Source organism: Colossoma macropomum, unplaced genomic scaffold (genome assembly GCF_904425465.1).
Source record: "Colossoma macropomum unplaced genomic scaffold, Colossoma_macropomum, whole genome shotgun sequence".
Lineage (NCBI taxonomy): Eukaryota > Metazoa > Chordata > Actinopteri > Characiformes > Serrasalmidae > Colossoma > Colossoma macropomum.
The window spans coordinates 68,937-89,721 of NW_023494995.1; the positions used below are offsets into that span (position 1 = coordinate 68,937).

General features: G+C 37.5%; 2 gene segments (V, D, J or C); one reads left to right on the plus strand and one right to left on the minus strand.

Moving 5' to 3' along the window:
- Positions 1-16,753: 16,753 nt before the first annotated feature.
- LOC118800796 lies at positions 16,754-18,451 on the minus strand. The segment is given in 3 exon segments: positions 16,754-17,304; positions 17,986-18,037; positions 18,374-18,451. Coding segments are annotated over 3 exon segments (450 nt in total).
- Positions 18,452-18,708: 257 nt separating this feature from the next.
- Positions 18,709-19,253, plus strand: LOC118800790. The segment is given in 2 exon segments: positions 18,709-18,822; positions 18,928-19,253. Coding segments are annotated over 2 exon segments (375 nt in total).
- The last annotated feature ends 1,532 nt before the right edge of the window (positions 19,254-20,785 follow it).

The following is a 20,785-nucleotide window of genomic DNA, read 5'->3' on the forward strand; positions in this document are numbered from 1 at the left end:
CATTATATGGATTTTATCCTGTCTTCCTTTCCTTGGATTTCTCATCAACAAAACAAATTAGAGAAAAATCAAACTTTTAAACTTCATTAATGGATTAATAATTAATAAATATATATTAAGTACTTTTTTGAGAAAGTACAAGTTGTGGTATTTAATAGTGAACTGTAACTTTAATAAAAGTTTGAATCAACGTCCTACAGAATGAAAAATATGAACATCTAACAAAACAAAAATAATTTTCTCATTTTCTAATACGGTCTGTTTTGTCATGACTGTTTACAGTAGAGATACTTACTAGAGTCATTTCCATAGAGAGAGCTGACTTTGCATTATCAGCACATGCTTCAGTGCTCTGGGAGAGTTTATAGTCCTGTGAGTTTAACACTTCATGACTGAGAGCTGCTGCCCCACAAACTTCACCCACAGCAGACATGACTTTGACCACCATCTTCATCTGGACTCTGATCTTCTGGACTCAAGGTAGTTTTTAACTATCCATGGGAAACAATTTTTACAATGAATAATGAATTATTTAATATTAACTATTTTATTTTACTCAGAATCCAGAGGTCAGGCGACTGTGACTCAGACTCCTGCAGTGAAATCTGCTCTTCCAGGAGAAACAGTCACCATCAGCTGTAGAACCAGCTCTGCAGTGTACAGTGACAGTCATGGTCAGCGTTTAGCCTGGTACCTGCAGAAACCTGGAGAAGTTCCTAAACTCCTGATTAAACTGATTAGCAGTAGAGAGTCAGGAACTCCAGCTCGTTTCAGTGGCAGTGGATCTGGAACTGACTTCACTCTGACCATCAGTGGGGTCCAGACTGAAGATGATGGAGATTATTACTGTCAGAGTTATCATAGTGGTGTGTTCACACAGTGATACAGAGCCGTACAAAAACCTCCCTGAGTCAGAGACACAGAGGCTGCACTGCTGCAGCTGAGACCTACTGCAGGTGCTGAGGGGGAGGATGTGATACAGCACAATCACACACTCTGTGGAGGAGAGGAAACACACCACACTAACACACAACTCAACACACACATCTATAAATAAGCACAAAGCAATAATGCACACAGCATTTCAGCTCCACTTCTATGAGAGGAGTAGTTTAGTGGAGCTGGAGCTCATTCTAGTCCTACTGCTCATGTTTTTTTGCCACTCTCTTATTAGATCATAGTTCTGGAAATCATGTTCTTCTTTGGTTCACGTACATAAAAATACATAGTGCACCTTATTTATTCATAAAAATATTAAAGATTACAAAACGGATAGTTCTACTCCTAAAATCTGATTGGCTGAGCTGCGTTCAAAGCCATTGTAAAATCCACAATATAGTACAGATATGAGCACCTCACAACTCTGTATCACTGCACCACAGCACAAAATACCCTTGTGCTGTAATGGAATAATCTTTGACTCTAATGCTGCCGAGTGTACTCATGAAGTAAGAACCTGTTTTTGTTTTAACTGAGGGGCTGAAAACCTATGTTCTTAACTAGAACTAGGCTGGTCAGCTAGCTAACAGGTTAAAAGATAGCAAACAGTCTAAACAACTCCGTCATTAACATTTAATAATGAATTAAAGTACTTACTGTATGATTAACTGTACAACAGCAGTATAAAAGTCTAAAAAATGACACTTCAAATTACTGCTCACTTCAAATATCTGTATTTCTGACAGAAGTAGCATCAACCCTCACTCAGTCCCAAATGGCTCTATACTCCATAGCTAAATAGTGTGCTGTGTAACATTAAGCTTAGAAATTCTAGCTTCTGCTGAATTTCTGCTAGACCATTTCTAACGATGTTTTGCATTGTTGAGGTGCAGGAGTCATGTAGGGAGCAGAGAGCTGTTTGAGATTCAACCCAGTGTGAGAAGAGTGGCGTCGTCAGACTGGCAGACTGGTGGCAATTTAATGACCAAAAAGTCCTTATAAACTGAAAGCTTTTGTATTAAACAGTGCTGTGTTATCATATGATCACTGTTATACGATAGTTTAGTTTTAAAAAATCATGAAATGTTTAGAGTTTACAGTGACTGACAACCAGACGTTCTTCTCTGCATTCAGCGGTCAATGATACCACACTCTAAAGGAACAACAATTCTTAGTGGATTACTTGTTTATGTCGATTATTTTTAATAATAACTTAAAGAATGATATAAAACACTGTGTATCTTAATATCTTTTATGTTGGCCGCTGTTTTATAAAAGCAATAAGCCACTCGAGGCAGTGCGTTACTGCGATTTTGCCACGGGGAAGGGAGTTTTAGGCACAAATAACACCCTTCCTGGGATAAAATCACAGTATCCCACAGCCTCTCGTGGCTTAGTGCTTTAATATTCTCTCTGAAACTCTGATTTGGACTTTCATAATGAGATCTGTTCCTGATGGATCAGAGAGCATTCCAAGGTCTGTCCTGCTGGCTCAGAGCTTTAAAACTCAGCATGGATCCAAGATCAGAGAAAAACAATGAAAAAATCTGTTAATCATAGATTTCTTAATAGTAATAAGCTAAGCAAACTTCAGTTCAGCAACTTCTGAAAAGACCTCTGAACTGATCTTTTAGATTGTCTGTATGTGAGCAAAAATACTAAGTTTTAGGAGGTGGTGAGTTTATTTTTGGTACAAAAATGGCCAAATTCCTACAAATTTTAAAATTCTGTTAGAATTTACATCCCAAATAATGACAAATCTGAGTAGATTAAGGTCTTTATACAGCATAAAACGTGACTGTCTCATATAAATACTTTGTAATCAGTCAATAAAGGCAAAACAAAAACATAAAATTAGCATTGAGTTTAAAAGACGAGTGTAGATGACTAATTAATTAATGAATTCACTCATTTCATAGTTGATTAAATAAACCTATATCTATACACACTTAACTGAAAAGTATTTTTTGACAAGAACTAATTGTAACTGTTGTCCAAATCCTGATGAGAGAGTGAAATAAAAGGTTCTTTCACCAGGCTGTGCACAATCAGTAAAAGAAAGAGAACGAGAGAGACACACACACACACTCTCTCTCTCTCACACACACACACCCACACACACATTCATATCTGCCTCAGTCTTGATGGGTTTTGTGTTTGTGAATCTCAGATCTGCATGAGCAGGATGGTCTTCCATTCCCAGAAAGAAGCAGCTCTGTGTCCAGATGTTCATCATCTCCAGAGTTCAGAGTTCAGAGCAACATCGCTTTAGTTTTAGCACCAGCATGAAGAGCCAACCTGCCTCATCCCTCATAGATTTCCTACATGATCATTAATGAACCTTTGTAGATCATTAGATGTGCCTGGAAATTAACAGCAAGAACTTTCTCTGAACTTCACAGCCTTAAAGACTCTATATAGAGTCTAATGATGAAGAAAAAATTACGGTAACACTTTACTGTAGGGCACGGTAACGAAGGCTACATGACACCTACATAAGCACTTCATGACAACCGACACAAACATACATAAACATTTATAAACACTTATTCCAAAAGGCATCAGCTGTCATGCTTTTGTCAACATTGATGTCAAGTTGACATAACAACTATGTCAAGAGACATAGATTTTTGGTGACATTAGGTTGTGTCATGACATTTTCTGAGGTGAAATGACATAGCATGTTATGACAACTGACTTCATGGCTTTTTCTTTGTGTTTGGTATGTCAGGGTGACACAGTGCTGATGATGTGACACAGCTTGACAAAATGAGGCAGTTGGTTAAACTGAACAAAAGTGAAAACATCAAGACCTACACGAGCGCAGTAGAGAGGTTGGGCACTGATTCTGGGCGAATAAGCTACACAGAAAGTGAAGTAAAAGTCTATAAAATTCTTTGTACAATTTTATTCCATTATGTGCAAGTTCTGTACCCCTTCACTCATTCTTCATTAAAGAGAAAACAACGGTGCAGGACGCCCATTTCAGCACTTTTCTGTAAGTCCTCTGTTGAGATCCTGTTGAGGGAAGAAGATACAACTCTTTAGTTCTTACCTTCCAAGCACACTGGCTTAGGTCTTCCACTTCTGGGCTCTTGAAATGTCCTTCCATAAAAAACAAGCATGCCTCTAAGGTCACTGCTTCACTCGGCTCCTTCTGTCATTGTCTGAAGAATCGCATACTCTTAACTCAATCTCTAGACTTGTGTTATAAATATGTATTTTACTATATTTAACTATATGGTATGACTTGTCTTTTAGGATATAGATTTGTATCTCAATCTATAGTGTTCTGTTGTGCTTTTGCTTCCACTGTTTGCACATGTTGTGCAGGTTAAGAGAATCTGCTAAATGACAAAATAATGTGGGTTATGAAAAACCATTTTCATGAATCCTTAATCAAATACCATGACACTGTAATGACACTCTTATGACACTCTGGCCCCTAAGTAAAGTGAGTTCCATTTTACAGTTTATAATAATTTTATGAATCCTTATTCAAGTTCCATGATATGATAACATCTTTCTGTATACTTTCTTAAGTAAACCTTAGCCTCACCTTGTTTTATGTGAGTTTCATTTAACAGTTTTGAAGTTGCTGTTTGACATGCTACCTAATAAACAAAAATTTGTAAATTAGTATGAAAATTATTACCGTTAATATCTAATGGCAGCAGTAAATCAAAATGTGGAAACAAATTTACGTTAGACACTTTTACTGAGAAAAAGATAATGCCTTCAGTATACAAAGTTGTTTTTTTCAATATTTGTGATTAATAGGCAGGTTGTTCCATAACCTAATCACTTAAAACTTAAAAGCACAGACATATTAACCAGCTTGTACTACAAACTGACTGTAGTGAATATGAATGAAACTTGCTTTGTAACAACCATATTAACAATACCAAGATACTCTAAAGCTACTAAAGCTAGATACTCTAAACTCTACAGACATCCTACTTAAACACAGCACACAGCTTTAATGACTTAACATTTCCTACAACATATTTTTTCAGTTGGACAAAAGAAAAAGAACACCCAAATAACTAATTTACATATTCAGATGCCTTTGTATCACAAATATTTTATCAGCTTAACTTTTATGTGAGCTTATACACAATTGGAAGAAGGAGGTGTTTCTTTTTCATTTCTAGAATTTGCTGAGCCAGGTCACTAGTAATTGCTTGCCTACAACGTTCAGCATAAGCTGACATCTTCTCAACAGTGTCGTTCCATTCTGGCAAAGCAGCAAAGGCATCTGGAAATGCTATGTAAAGCTCTGCAATTGGAGCAGTTCGCGCAATCGTGTTTCTGTCGATGTTTTGCTTTTCAAACGCCCTCCTCGTGGAGGCTGTTACGTGCCGGGACGGCCCGTATGTTTCTTGTTTGTTTGTTTTGTTTGTTTGTTTTCTCTGTCTGTCTACCTTAACAGGTGCAACCCAACCCGTGGCTGCGTGGGTGGCGCGTTCAGTCCTCCAACACGATGTCTACTGCTATTCCCTCATCCTCCAATCAAAGTCGTGGCTGAGTTGCTGGGGGGCGGGCGTTCGATGATAAAAGGTTGACCGGCATCATGAGGGGAACAGAGCATTGTGTGTTTGTGAGGCCCTTAGTTTGCTGGTAGTTTGACTTGACGATGTTAGTAGAATTGTAGCCCGTTTTAGTTCTGCCTCAGCCTCAATGTGTTTCTCCCTCGCTCGCTCTCTTTCTCTCTCGTGCTCTCTCACTCTTACTCCGTATCTGTCTTCCTAGTGCGATGAGTGGACAGGCAGTTTGGGCGCACCTTTACATCTGATACACACGGTAGTACCACTTTGTATAGACACACCAGGTAAGGGGCGAGTGCCACCCACCGTATTTTGGGCAGGTTAGTTCCTGTTAGGCAGGTTAGAGGTTTTTTATTGTCGTTGCTTTGGCACCGTCCATAGTCCACCATTGCAGCTCGCTTTGCATATACAATACTATTCTACATCAGCCATGTCAGTACTGAGAGTTAACTTACCTCTTCGATCACACTGAGCTTCATAGATTACTCCTGTTAGTCGGTTACCAGTTCACCTTGTTGATTTCTGTTTAGTTGGATGTCTCTCTTGTCAGCTGTCTTATATCTTTGTTCCATTTCACTGTCACCTCTTTAAAGGTGTATGTGTACACGTTCACTATTAAACAGCAAAGCTTTGTCTGAACGTGATACTCCCGTCGTCCGTGTCTCTCCCTTCGACCCCTCATCACATACTAAATGCTACTACCCCTTTACCCCTAGGCAACATCGCAGGGGAACGTAACAGAGCCACATCTTCTGTACGACTTCAATGCCAGCTTATAGCGTTTTATCACCCATTCAATCGTCTTCACTGCAAAAAAAGGCATGAAAAATCTGTCATACTCCTCAAATACTGTTCAATAATCATATGCATGAATATCTAAAATTACAGTCTTGTGTCTTTGGAAAACCTGACTAACAATGCTGGGAAATTTCAAACATGATTTATTTATTTTATTTACTTGAATAAATTCTATGTGCTGTACAGTTAAAATGACAACAACATAACGAATACTGTATTCCTATGTAAGCTGACCAGCATAAAAATCTCTAATTACTTCAGTGGTTGGTAACATCACTAAAGTGAACATTCACTATGTTCAAGACACAAAGCGAATCTTAATGATCAACACATTTTGCAGCTATGGTGACGTCTAGGCCTGCAACTACTGAAAATTGTTTTGAATATCCAAATATAAGAGTAAGAAAAGCTCAAGACATGTTTCACTTTAAAGATTCAATGAAAAACATGTTGTCTTACTGTTATGTATTATTATTGCTAGTTTTAATTCTACTCAGAAACTGAACAATAATTACTACTATTATTACCATCACTTACTGTTAGGTTGCTTATGTATGATTGCTGGAATATAGTTATTTATTTATTATGCTCTTTATTTATAGTATTTTACATTAGTTTGGACAGCCCTCCTCAAATCAGACATTCTGTTGATCTGTTGATTGTTGAAAATAAATGAACACATCCACTTTAACAAACAACTTAAATATGGTATAAATGTGGCAATTTCTAGTAATTTGCTGAATTTAACACATTCAAAAAAATAACATTTATATATATTTTAGTTTTTGTAAGATATAGTTAAAATGCCATAAATTCTGCACACGGTACATTTTTTAAAAATTTCCAATATGTCAGTGTCAGCAAATAAAAAGTAATTGGATTCAAATTATTATTATGACCAGGGTGTCCAAACTTTCCCATACAGCTGTTTGCTCTTTAAATAAACTTATAAGTTTATTATGTACCAACAAAGTAATGAGAAAACATAACTGATAAACAATTATTGTTGTTGTAAGCAGCATAAAGTGCTAATCCAGGTCAGCTTGTCCAGCCCAGTAAATCTGAGCATGCTCTTGGTGTTCAACAGGCTCAGTAAAGACTGATGCAGCAGAGCAGAGACCCAGTCTGGTCTGAATTTCCTTTTTTCTCCAGACAGCTTGCTAGTCAGCACACGCTAATTACTGATTAATGCAGAGCAGCAGGAAACCTCTGTCCTGCCTCTGACTACAGCCAAGAAGTGTTTGCTTTGACAGAAAACAAGGCCAAACAAAAAGTGCAGGTTTTTTGTTACCTGTGAGGTACTTTGCTAACTTTAGACATGCTACTCTTTGCCACAGGTTACTTGCGAGTGTTCAACAGTTTCCAGTCAGAATACAAAAACACTCAGCACAGAAGCACATGGTAAAAGCCATTACAAATATTCTGGCAAGTTTTTTAAAAATGTGATGGTCGCAGTGGCATTTCTGCATGACAGTAGTCTTCTAATGGTGCTGTACGTTATTCTGAATTATGAAGACGTTGTGTTAAATGACTAAGAACTTTGTATTGATCTAATTCATTAAATTACTTTTTTAAACGCATCTTTTTTTCAGAACTGTGATTTTTTTCAGTTTTCTACAATATTGCTCTTCCATTATGTTGCAACAGAAGACAATCATTAAAATGGCCACTGCAGTGGAGTCCAGGAAGGGAGTGAGCAGAAGAGTACGCTTATTCACTTACTACGGGTCCTGCTGTTACCAAGTCGAACATTCTCGTTATCACATCCACGAGAAGACTTTTTCTTCTTCTTCTTTTTTGGCACCTCCTCTGAACAGCTGGACTTGTATGATGATGTGATTCATCATCTGATGAAGTCTGAATGGTTTTCCACTCCGGGTCTACAATGATGAAATAAATAAGGGTGGAAGAAAACAAGAAAAATGCTGTTTTAAAGATTATGGATTAGGCTTAAGTCTGTTGTCATGTATTATGTTATATATGTTTATTTACCCCATGTATTACAACACATTGTGGCTGTTTTTTAATACATACTCAGTTGAGGAGCCGACAATTTTATCTGGCTGTGCAAAAATTCTTTGTCATCCTTCAGATCTGAATTCACTTGTTCCAGCATTTTGATCTTTTGCTCCATCAGTTCAACTTGGCCCCTCAACTTTTGAAGCTTCAAAGCAGCTTCAAAAGTAAGTTTCAAAACAATGACCTTTCTTAATGGATAACGACTGGGGTCGTGACAGCAGTTGGACTGCCATGTTGTGGACTGGAACCTGAACTCTCGCCTGTGATTACTTCCATATCTGTTTTTGAGAAATAAAGTTACTTTATTTAGCCTTAAACCAGCCAGCTGGCCAAATACATTGAGTAACTGTTAAATACCGTGCTTTTGTGGTGGAAGGGATGTTCCTTGTTCCCCACCTGGCTCCTTTTTTAACTTGTTCCTTTGACTTAGTGCGTGTACTTATACAATCAGAATCACAATCAGACATGAAAGAAAATAAGATCATTTTGTTTTGATGTTTTAGCGATCCCACAGCCCAAACACCCTCAGGTTCATGTTACCACTTGCTAGCTAACATTTTGGTAGCTACACCTAGCAAGCTGGCTACCACTGTGTTAAGCAAGGCTATCTAGGAACTTGCTTAAATTGTTCACAAGACACTGCACATTGGGACTAACCTTAAGTACATGATTACGCTGTATGCATAGTAATAAACTATTGTATGCGACTCTTAAGTATCACTTACTATGATTTTCCTTTGCTACAGACTAAGCGGCAAAAACATGAAACTGGACATAATCACATGCAAACTAACATTACGGCGAGAACACGAAACCAATGCTTCACACGTGGTATGAACTTCATTTCCCGGCATTCCATAATGTACAGACATCTTCTAGAGCGCGTCCATCTGCCCAGCATGGCTCGTTTAAGTGAAGATATTCTTAAACTTGTACATCGAAGGGACACAATTAACAACAGGAGAAGAACTGTGAGATGGATGCCACGCCGGGGAATACTGAAACGATCAATGCAGTGCTGCATATGCACACGTCGTATGCGACTGACAGAATGTGAAATTATTGTTAGTGTTACCCAAGTTTTGTGGTCGGCTAGCTAACTGTTATCATCACATGCTGTTTATACACGGACTGGCTTTTAGAGTATGTCGTTTGCCTGTATTCTTGTTTTTACAGTATACTAGGAAAAGGGAAAAGCGATGATTGTTGGCTGTCATTGCCGCCTATCCAAAGTAACATTAACGTTACTTTATTTGCCAAAAGCCAGCGGCATTTGCGTTAGTCACAAACAGAATTAACATTACCTTTCTGACTACCATAGTCACTTGTGACTGAACTTTACCTATGTATTCCGATATCTTGATATCGATTCAAGGTCCGACCTCTGCCTGAAAATTTAAGTTTAAACAGAAACAAAAATAAGAAAAAAGCCTGCTGGCTTGCATTTGTTTACATTGCCATGATTACAGTTACATAAATACACAGTCCTGAGTAGACAGAAGTGGAGTTTTTATAGCTTTTTAGTATATTTGATATTTCCCAAGTTTGACTTGGCTAATGATCATCAAGTCACATAAATTCAGAATTACTGAGATAAAGTTTTATTCTAATAGTCCAGTGTCCGGCCTCTTTAGCTAAAGCTTGAATAATATTAACTTGCCACTGTAATTATTTAATTGGGCATTTATTTAATCCACATATCAATTTTTCCATCCGTGGCCCCACAAAGTGCTCTCTTGAAACAACTCAGACTCTGCCTTCACTAAAATCTGTACAAACCCACTATGCCTATTACATGTAAAATATTATTGATCTGAAATCAATTAAATTTGAAAATGCAAATTGATGAGTAATTGTATATGTAAGAGGGTTTAGACAGTGTTTCATTCCAGTATGGTCGACTGTGTTATGGAGGTGGGCATTACTTTCAATGGGGTGGAATGAATGAAATGAAATAATGAAAATTAATGAAAGAAACGCCCCCCTGCTCAAATGTAGACATTTGTAAGTTATTTGTATAAACTTGTGGGTTATTTGGACTAATGTTTTACCCTCCTACATCGAATGTAGATTTTCCCAAGGTCTGCAGCTAAGACAACTTGACATGCTTGAAGATGGGATTGCTGGCAGTTCAAGAACGCTGACCAAAATGGCACATACAGTAAGAAAGGTCTGTTTATGACTGCTTCATTATATACAGAACCCTATAAAATAAATAGGTAAATCAAATTTGACAGGTATTGTTTGTGCCTTTTGCGAACAACTCATTGGTGATTTAGGTGAATCGGGTTGTGACCCAGCCAGCAGTTGAGTTATGTATCGTCCATCACTCCCAGAATTAAAGCTGAGAGGCAGGGACACATATATAGCCTATACAGTGAAAAGAAACAGATAATACTTAAACATGTCAAGTGGATAATAAATAAAATACATTACATAAACACTTTTTTAGGTTTACTTGTTTTGTGTTAATGTAACATTTTAGTCATTTGCAACCAATGGACACACTAAATCAAGCAAATACAAAGCATATTTTTTTCAGTGTATTTTTAATTTTGCAAGCTACAATATTTATACAATATGTGGTATTGAAATGTACTTCTCTATGAATCGCAGGTGTGCATGAAAGCTGTTTCCCGTCTTAAAAGTAAAGGCATGAAGGTTAGAGGTCGACATCGCTTCGTTGTTCTAGATGAAAGCTAATTCTCTCACAAAAGGAAGGTGATGTGTTATTTTACTAGATGTTTGATTCAGGTAATAGAGTTTTTTTCACATCAAATGCTGTTTGATTAGTGTTCTGTGATCTGGAAGAAAAAGGATTCACGATTAAAATCAGGGTTCGTACGGGTCCTGGAAAACTTAGGAAGGTAATGTAAAATAAATACACCAAAATCCAGTACTGAATTATTTTTGAAAAATATTAAAATTGAAAAATATGCTTTAGCTTGAGTTATGAAAAATATTACCATTTTTCTGTAATCATTTATATTTTATGAAATACGTTCATGCGTGTTAGTACACGATGTTAAACATTACCATTCTCTAGCAGGATGGTAACCCTACTCTGTCTCTTCAGACAGTGAAAATGTGCTCCGTTTGAACTATTGCCGTCGAAAGTCACTCTCTAACCAATCATAGTCGTCTCTGCTGTTGGCATGGTGACACACCAGATGTTGAATTGTTTTTCAGCAACTGGAACATAAAGGTTTAAAAACCTTTAAAAAAGGTTTAAAATGAATATAAACTTTAAAGATGTTGGGCATAAATAAAAAATATATATTTATATAATATATAATATATAAATAGATATTGCCTGGTCAGGAAAAATGCAGAGCCTGTGACCTATGAGCTTTGACCTTGGAATTTGTTCTTGATTTTTTTCTTTTTCTTTTAAAAAACACCAGATCAGTGGTATTTTTACAAATTCACAAATATTTACCATTAATTTAAAAAATGTTTTATCCCTGAGCAGTATCTAATTTTTTGAATAATGTTTTTGTTAAACACACACAAGTCCTGCAAGCTCTATATGCTTTAGCTGATTCAGTGAAACCAAACATTAAATAATATGAGTAACTCAACATCTGTTTATAATATACTGCTTCACCTAACGGCTCTCTGCTCACATAATGGGCACAAGTGAATGTGTGTTGTTATTGATGTATTTTTTTTTTTTTAATATTTTCATTTCAAAGCAGCACCTGACAGTTAATTTGGTAGTAAAGCATTACTTTGAAATTGTAAATGTAATAAATATACAATTAAAGTATTTCTATAAACGTGGCCCACAAAAACTTAATTTTGACTACCAGATACATTGAGGGCCCGAGTGCCCAATGTGAATTTCTTATTACCTGTCTGCCCCTGCAGGAAAGTACTGTGTGTTTACAATAGTTACTGTGGTTTTAATGCTGTAGAAATATAGTAAGATAACAGTAAAATGTCTTACAGTCCATTGCTGTATATTTACAGTTCTTTGCTCGCAACTAAGATACTATTAATTTACTGTAAATGTTACAGGATTTTTTTTACAGTGCACTACCTCTAAATAGATTTTTTCCTCCTTTAGTACAATCGAGGACAATTTGGCAACAACTGGCGTCGCAAACGGCAGTGGGTCTTCGGTATGCTGGAGGTCGGGACAACTACTAGAAGACCAGTCCTCAAACTCGTGGAGACACGCTCACTCCGTGTTCTTCATCGTGTGATCAGACGCCATGTCAAACAAGGAAGGTACATAATGAGTGGCGAATGGCGTCTGTATAGGGGTCAGCTCAGTCAGTATGGATATCAGCATTTCTCTGTATGCCACAAAGACAATTTTGTTGATGCCAGGACAAGCAGCCACACTCAGCATATTGAACGCGCTTGGCAGACATACAAGGTGGACATATGGTGTCATAGGGGTCATCGCACATCCAGACTGCTTAAGTACCACCTTAGATTGATTGAATGGCGGTACTGGCTTGGAAATAAACACGCTGAAGGTCTGTTGGGTAGACTGATCCATGATTTGAAAAAATTCCAATGATAGATGAAGGTTAGGATGATTTGTTCATTGGTGTCACTATTTGGATACTAACACTCCTGTCTGGTTTCTCATTAAAGTTAGTTTTGCAACAGGTAACAATTGTAGAATGGACTCCGGCCTCACTTGAAGTGGTTTTATTGCAGATTTAAAGATGGAATGGTGTTAATCAGCATGAAATGAGTACGTAGCGAATTACTAATAAATTTAATATTATTGAAATGTAATTTCAGTCATGTTACAACTGCAAGTGTCTGATGTATCTGGGGAAAGAAATCTGTAAATCTATACTAGTTTGGAAAAAAATAAACAGATCTCAGAGCTGTGGTCATCAAAACTGTCCTGCTTGTAGAAACATTTTAATATTTTCTATACCAGACATTATAATTCTTACAATGAATACATCTTGTAATTAAAAATATTGAAATTAACGTTAATGTTGTCTCTGTAAAGTAATAACAGAAAATATCATTCAAAATAGAAATAAAAATTATCTTAAAAATTAAAAGACATCTTGTTCTTAAAATATTTGTAAGTATTTATTATAATCAGCACTGTGATAGTTCAGTATGAGAATAAGAATTACAGTGAAAGAGCTGCACTGAGAGTCTACTGTAAATAACAGATCTTTATACTGTTAAAATAAACTCAGTAATTAAAGGCAAGTTGAGAGAAATTCACTGAAACATTTATACTTTTATTAGTGACACTTCAGAAACAGACGGTCGATTAAACTCTCCAAACACAGTAAACACTGATACTGTTAAATAAATAAAAACTAATAAATACTGAACATGATGTACAAAAGCATCAAATACATTGATTTTGCAGCATTTATTAACTGATTAATTATGAATAAGAAATAAAAAGCTACTTACGGCCAACTGACAGTTTGGTTCCTCCACCAAAAGTGCACCACAGTGATACAAACTCATTTAGTGTCTGTACAAAAACCTCCTGCTCTAAAGACTCTGCTCTCTCTGTGCTTTACTAACAGCTTTTTCATATCATTCATTAAATACTGATGTGTTTTATAATCAGCAGATAAATTAAATAAATAAATTCTGAAAACCTGAACTTTTGTTTCTTTACTTTTTTAAACTTTTTTGTTTGAACTGAGGTCACACATTATTAGATGTGTTCTCAAATTGCTAATTTATTTATTAAACTGTGATATCGTTGTAAAATATTTACATTTTTTGATTATTTAACTTGATTTTACTTTGACCTTTGGATTAAAATAACAAATTATTTCAAGAACAGAAAACAGTTGAAGAGCTGCTATGTAAAAAATCTTTTTGGTTCTGTTGAGCAACAAAAATTAACATGGATAAATGAACATATTGATTTCCTGCTAAAAGTGAGAAAAGTATTGTAATAAAATGTGTATTTTCTTACTCCCTGCATGCAGTTTAGTTCCTCCACCAAAGACTCCTGCACTGAGAGACAGACTGACAGCAGTAGCTGCAAAATCCCTCAAGAGAAAGACTGATACACTTTAAACTGAACACTATGAGATCGCCCCCCACTGGACATTAAGAGAATATTACACTGATCTGGAAAGGCAGATTGCTGAGCTGTGAGAAGATCAACTGTGTCTTAAACAGTTTACAGTGTGTTCAGTTCAACACATTTCAGCAACAACAGAAGCTGATAAACAACACATATAAACATTTTCATGCTTCTGTCTGATATTCAGCAGCTCTAAACTGAACCATGAAGAACTCCTTCTGTTTCCATGCTGTTATACTCAATGTCACATGATCACTGCAGCCAATAGAGTCATTTCCATAGAGAGAGCTGACTTTGCATTATCAGCACATGCTTCAGTGCTCTGGGAGAGTTTATAGTCCTGTGAGTTTAACACTTCATGACTGAGAGCTGCTGCCCCACAAACTTCACCCACAGCAGACATGACTTTGACCACCATCTTCATCTGGACTCTGATCTTCTGGACTCAAGGTAGAACACTGTTATACATTTACCTTTACGAAGATGATTTATGAAAACACACTAAAGCACATGCATTTGAGGGGCTTATTTTAAAAATAATATCTTGTGTATTTAATTATATTTATAATTATTTGTAATTTATGAGTCACCTTGAATTCTTATTATTTTATTTCAGAATCCAGAGGTCAGACGACTGTGACTCAGACTCCTGCAGTGAAATCTGCTCTTCCAGGAGAAACAGTCACCATCAGCTGTAGAACCAGCCTTGCAGTGCATGGTAGCTATCTAGCCTGGTATCTGCAGAAACCTGGAGAAGCTCCTAAACTCCTGATCTACACCACTAGCAGCAGAACATCAGATTGTCCAGCTCGTTTCAGTGGCAGTGGATCTGGGTCCAGACTGAAGATGATGGAGATTATTACTGTCTGAGTGAATTTTACATCAGTAGTATCTGGTCGTTCACACAGTGATACAGAGCTGTACAAAAAGCTGTGAGAGTCAGAGACACAGAGGCTGCACTGCTGCAGCTGAGACCTACTGCAGGTGCTGAGGGGGAGGATGTGATACAGCACAATCACACACTCTGTGGAGGAGAGGAAACACACCACACTAACACACAACTCAACACACACATCTATAAATAAGCACAAAGCAATAATGCACACAGCATTTCAGCCCCACTTCTATGAGAGGAGTAGTTTAGTGGAGCTGGAGCTCATTTTACTACTACTGTTCGTGTGTCAGTGGCGGAGGTTTCATCCTGCAAATGATCTGCAGCACAAAAGCTGCTACATGTTTCACATGTTTCCTGGTTACTGTCCACTGATGGAACAGATACAGTGGTGTAAGAGTGTCTGAGACAGTTTACCTGGTTTAACTCATTTGGTAATGTAGCTACCTGAGCTTTATCTCTGTAGTGATCAATAAACTAAGGTCGCCTAATTTGACAGCCTTTATATTGACAATTATAACATAATTTGTTATTCAAAAAATGATGTTAATCCCTGTAAACATTTTATTGATTTTGTCTTTATCTGTTTGACCTCAGCTGGGAGGAATGGTTGGCTTATACCTCCTTACAGAACTTTCCCAGCTCAGTGTGAACTTTATTACTGATCAGCTCCTGATTCTTTAACAGCTGAGACTTTCTCTCTAGGACAGTGGTGTCCAATCCCAGTCCTGGTGACCCTTTACTCTGCACATAGTTGTGTTTTACTGACTCCTCACACCTGATTCAGACATTGAAGAGCTTCATAATTAGTTAATGAGTTGAATCAGGAGGGCCAGATGAGACAAAGCACAAAACTGTTCATAGTGTGGGGTGATCAGTGCTGAGGTTGGGAACAGCTGCTCTAGAACATGGTGCAGTTATTGGCTGATAAGAAGCAGATCAGACCTGAGGAAATAAAGCAATCTCAGACAGTATTAGACTCACCACTGTGAACCATCTCGTTTGAGTCTGTGTCAGTTTTTGTCCCTACTATGTGTAGAGATACCAACAATGTGTTCTTCAGCAATTTTGAACTATTTACTACCATTTATGTTTATTATTATTATTATTATTATTAATAATATTATTATTGTTCACTGCACTAAAACAGGGGATTCAAACACTACAGCTTAGTCTATTAAACTCACAGCACTGTGACTCTGACACACTGACAGTCAGCTCAGGGTATTAAACTCACATCCTGGAGGGCAGCAGCACTAAAGGAAGAAGTGAAACCAGCCCCCCCACCACCACCCCCCACCCAGCTGAACACAAACAAACAGTTTAACCAATAAAATAGTGAAATAGAGACAGAGAGAGAGCGAGAGAGAGAGAGAGAGAGAGAGAGAGAGAGCGGAGTGGGGTGAAACTCAGATTTGCATTAACAGGCCTGAGTCGTCCACTTTCTCCCAGAATAGAGCAGCACTTTCAGCAGATGTTCAGCTTCGTTCAGCTAAACTCACTCAAGCACAACACACAGCTCTGCACTGAATCTACAGCTACAGATACTCTCTCACAACACTGACCATTAAACAGAGTAAAAGAACAGACGATGTTCTAGATTCAGCTTTATTTCAGCTCAGCAGAACCACAGGAACAGCAACAGGACAGAGAACAGAGTAAAGACAGGAACATCAGCACTGTGTAGAGTTTAAACTTTACTGTAGATGATGTGGAAGCAGCTCTATGTTCAGCTCTATCTTGGAGCTGCTAATTTTCACAGTGGCTCTTTGTGAACGTGATTGGCTGATTGACGTTGTCATGGGAGACCATACAGCCAAACTCCTCCCCCTTTTCCCAAAGTGCTTTGCTGAGGGTCAGGGTGCTGCTGCGGCTATAGCGGCCATTCTTCTCTTCTTCTACACTGGTCAGAACCCCCTCCTTCACCTCTGAGCCGTCCACTGTCCAGCTGACCAGCGCCCCCTGTGGAGAGTATCCAGACAGCAGGCAGAGCAGTGAGGCTGAACCCTCAGACAGCTGCAGAGAGGAGGGAGGGAGCAGAGACACAGAGGGCTTCACTGTGGAACCAGCTGGAGACGAGAAACAACAGCACACATGATTAAACACAAACAATTAAACATATTTACTAGTTATTCTTTATTAAACGTCCCAGCTGGAGCTCTAAAACCTAACCAGAGTGTGAATATCACTGCAGCGCTCTGTACTGTTCTCACTTTGCTGAAATTAAATTGAAATATCTTTAAAATATCTATCATCTTCAATAAAACTGATAAACTCTAACAATAGTCATAAAACATTCCTCACTTTAACAGAGCTTATTAATAAAAGTTACAGCTTTTGTTGAGTTCATACAGGATCATTAACCCAAAGTCTGACTTCAAATTTTACTCTTTAACACAGTCAGTTTCAGTCAAAAGCAGCTGATTACAGAATGAAGACACAGATTAACAGACATTAAATGGAATTTGAATAGCCTTTCTTTTCCTATTCGCAAAAATAAAATAATTTAAGACCGTAATCTAAATGTGTAACTAGTTTTAATGATATGTTAAAGCCATTTTCATGAATTATGAGTTATGTCCTGAAATAGTAAAATTATTTGGATGTGATAGCTAATTGTATATTACTGCATTTTAAAAGTCTAATATAATAATATGATTCTTTAAGTTCAGTAAACAATTTGATTGTATTACTTAGTTTTTAATAATTTATTTAATTAACGCTACAATAAAAGAAGTAAAAACTCTTACTTTTCACAATGAGTTTAGTTCCTCCACCAAAAGTCCACCACAGTGATACATTCTAATGAAGCCATTGTACAAAAACCTCTGATACACTACAGTAACCACACACACACACACACACACACACACAGACATACACACATACTCGGGATCAGCTTTATAAAAGTGTATAATCTAAAATTATTTCTCTCATTCCACTGACCTTATCTGAGTCTGATTCCTCATTTAAAAAAGAACAGTTTACAGTGTTTACATCTCTGTCGTTTTATTAAACTCTGAATATGTTCCTCTGTGGTTCCTTCTAAACTTGTTCATCACTCATTCATAAATTATTTATCACTTTGGATCCATTTGCATGTGCTGTTTTATCTCCTGCTAAGATGGAAAACTTCACCTGGATGTCCCAATAAGCCCACCTGGAAGAGATTATCATGAATAATCTACCATCAGATGCCTCATCAACTCCTAACATGATCTCTAATCAGCCTTATGAACTGCCCAATCTGGAAACTGCATTTCTTTAAACACTGAACGTTAAGACAACTTAAATAATTAGAATCAGTTTCTTTAAAATATCTAACAATTAAAAATCTCACAAAACACAAATCATATTAAATAGTTTATTATCATCTGTAATCTGGTGTAAAGACAGTTCAGGTGGAGTCATTTCCATAGAGAGAGCTGACTTTGCATTATCAGCACATGCTTCAGTGCTCTGGGAGAGTTTATAGTCCTGTGAGTTTAACACTTCATGACTGAGAGCTGCTGCCCCACAAACTTCACCCACAGCAGACATGACTTTGATCACCATCTTCATCTGGACTCTGATCTTCTGGACTCAAGGTAACTCACTGCTATACATTAATACTGTTATACAGTGTATGAGGGGCTTATACTAAAAATATCATATGTATTTGAGTCACTTTGAATTGTTACCATTTATTTCAGAATCCAGAGGTCAGGCGACTGTGACTCAGACTCCTGCAGTGAAATCTGCTCTTCCAGGAGAAACAGTCACTATCAGCTGTAGAACCAGTCACAGCGTGGATGGTGGTAACTATTTCTCCTGGTACTTACAGAAACCTGGAGAAGCTCCTAAACTCCTGATCTACTATGCTACTAGCTTACAGTCAGGAACTCCAGCTCGTTTCAGAGGCAGTGGATCTGGATCTGACTTCACTCTGACCATCAGTGGAGTCCAGACTGAGGATACAGGAGATTATTACTGTATGGGTCAGTTTTACATCAGTAGTAGACACTCGTTCACACAGTGATACTCAGTCATACAAAAACCTCCCCGAGTCAGAGACACAGAGGCTGCACTGCTGCAGCTGAGACCTACTGCAGGTGCTGAGGGGGAGGATGTGATACAGCACAATCACACACTCTGTGGAGGAGAGGAAACACACCACACTAACACACAACTCAACACACACATCTATAAATAAGCACAAAGCAGTAATGCACACAGTGCACCAACTGGTTGAGTTTGTGTCACTTTCTTGTGTTGAAAATTTGGTGTGACCCCAAGAAATGTGATCTTCAGCATTTTGTGACCCAATATTACAACATCATTGAACAACAACAACAAAACATTTCTTATTTCAGTTTGATGAGCCACTCAGTTCACTGTAATGGATCCCATATAATCAGTTTATCCCTTCTGTCTTCAGCCTCTAATTAGATTAAGATATTACCATCATTTTAAGATAAATTACAATGACTTCTGTGATCAACAGCATTAAATACCTGGAATAAAAAGGATCTCATGAGGACCAGACTGAGACAGGCGGTCCACAATCAGAGAACAAGTTTGAATCAGTCATCAGCAAATCCAGTGAAAAGTGAGTTTCAGTATCAGCTGTTTTTGGGAGAATCTGTATATCTTTGGAAATACAAGATAAGAAGACGAAACAAGACCATCACATAAATGAGAGCTGGATGTGGGATGTTGCTCTTATGGAGTGATGAATGAGAATCTGAAGTGTTTATATGTCACAGTAAAGGTGAGCGCATGAGCTCTGCATGTGTGAGTCCCACCATAAGGCTTGGAGTAGGATGGAGTAGGAGTGAATTACTGATGAAAGAGCTGGAGATGTTTATCACATATCCACAGCATTTCCAATGAGCATGACCATCACAGAGGAGTGTCATTCTATCAGGACTATGAGTAGATTAGCTTTTTTTAATCTACAGGAAAGAAAAAACTCAAAATCTTCCTCAGCTGGAACAGAAATATCTGAGAAAAATGGTCAACAGAGCCTTTAGATTTCAGCATCACTGGACTTGTGGGGGTCAAACTGGACTGAAAATGAAAGCAAAGCAATCCTTCAGGACTGTGTGCAGCATGAAGGATGAAGATCTCCTTTACTGGCAGCACATGTATAAAAATGTAAAAGTGTTTATTTTGACTACTTTGTTAGTAACAAAGGTAACACTTTACTGTAGGGTACAGTTCATAAGGCTACGTGAAACTCACATAAGCTTGTCATGACGACTGACATAGACCTACATAAATGTATATAAATGCTTATTCCAATAGGCGTCATCTGTCATAAAGACTACTTTAACTAACTTTGATCAAAATTGGCAAATGTAACCTTCACAGCGAATTATGCCTATTGGAATAAGCATTTATAAACATTTATGTAGGTCTATGTTGGTTGTCATGACAAGCTTATGTAGGTGTCATGTAGCCTTATGAACTATACCCTACAGGAAAGTGTTACCGTAATAAATATATTAAAAATATTGCCCCAGACAGGAAATTTGCATCCATGATAAAATTGCAATTAATTTGCATACA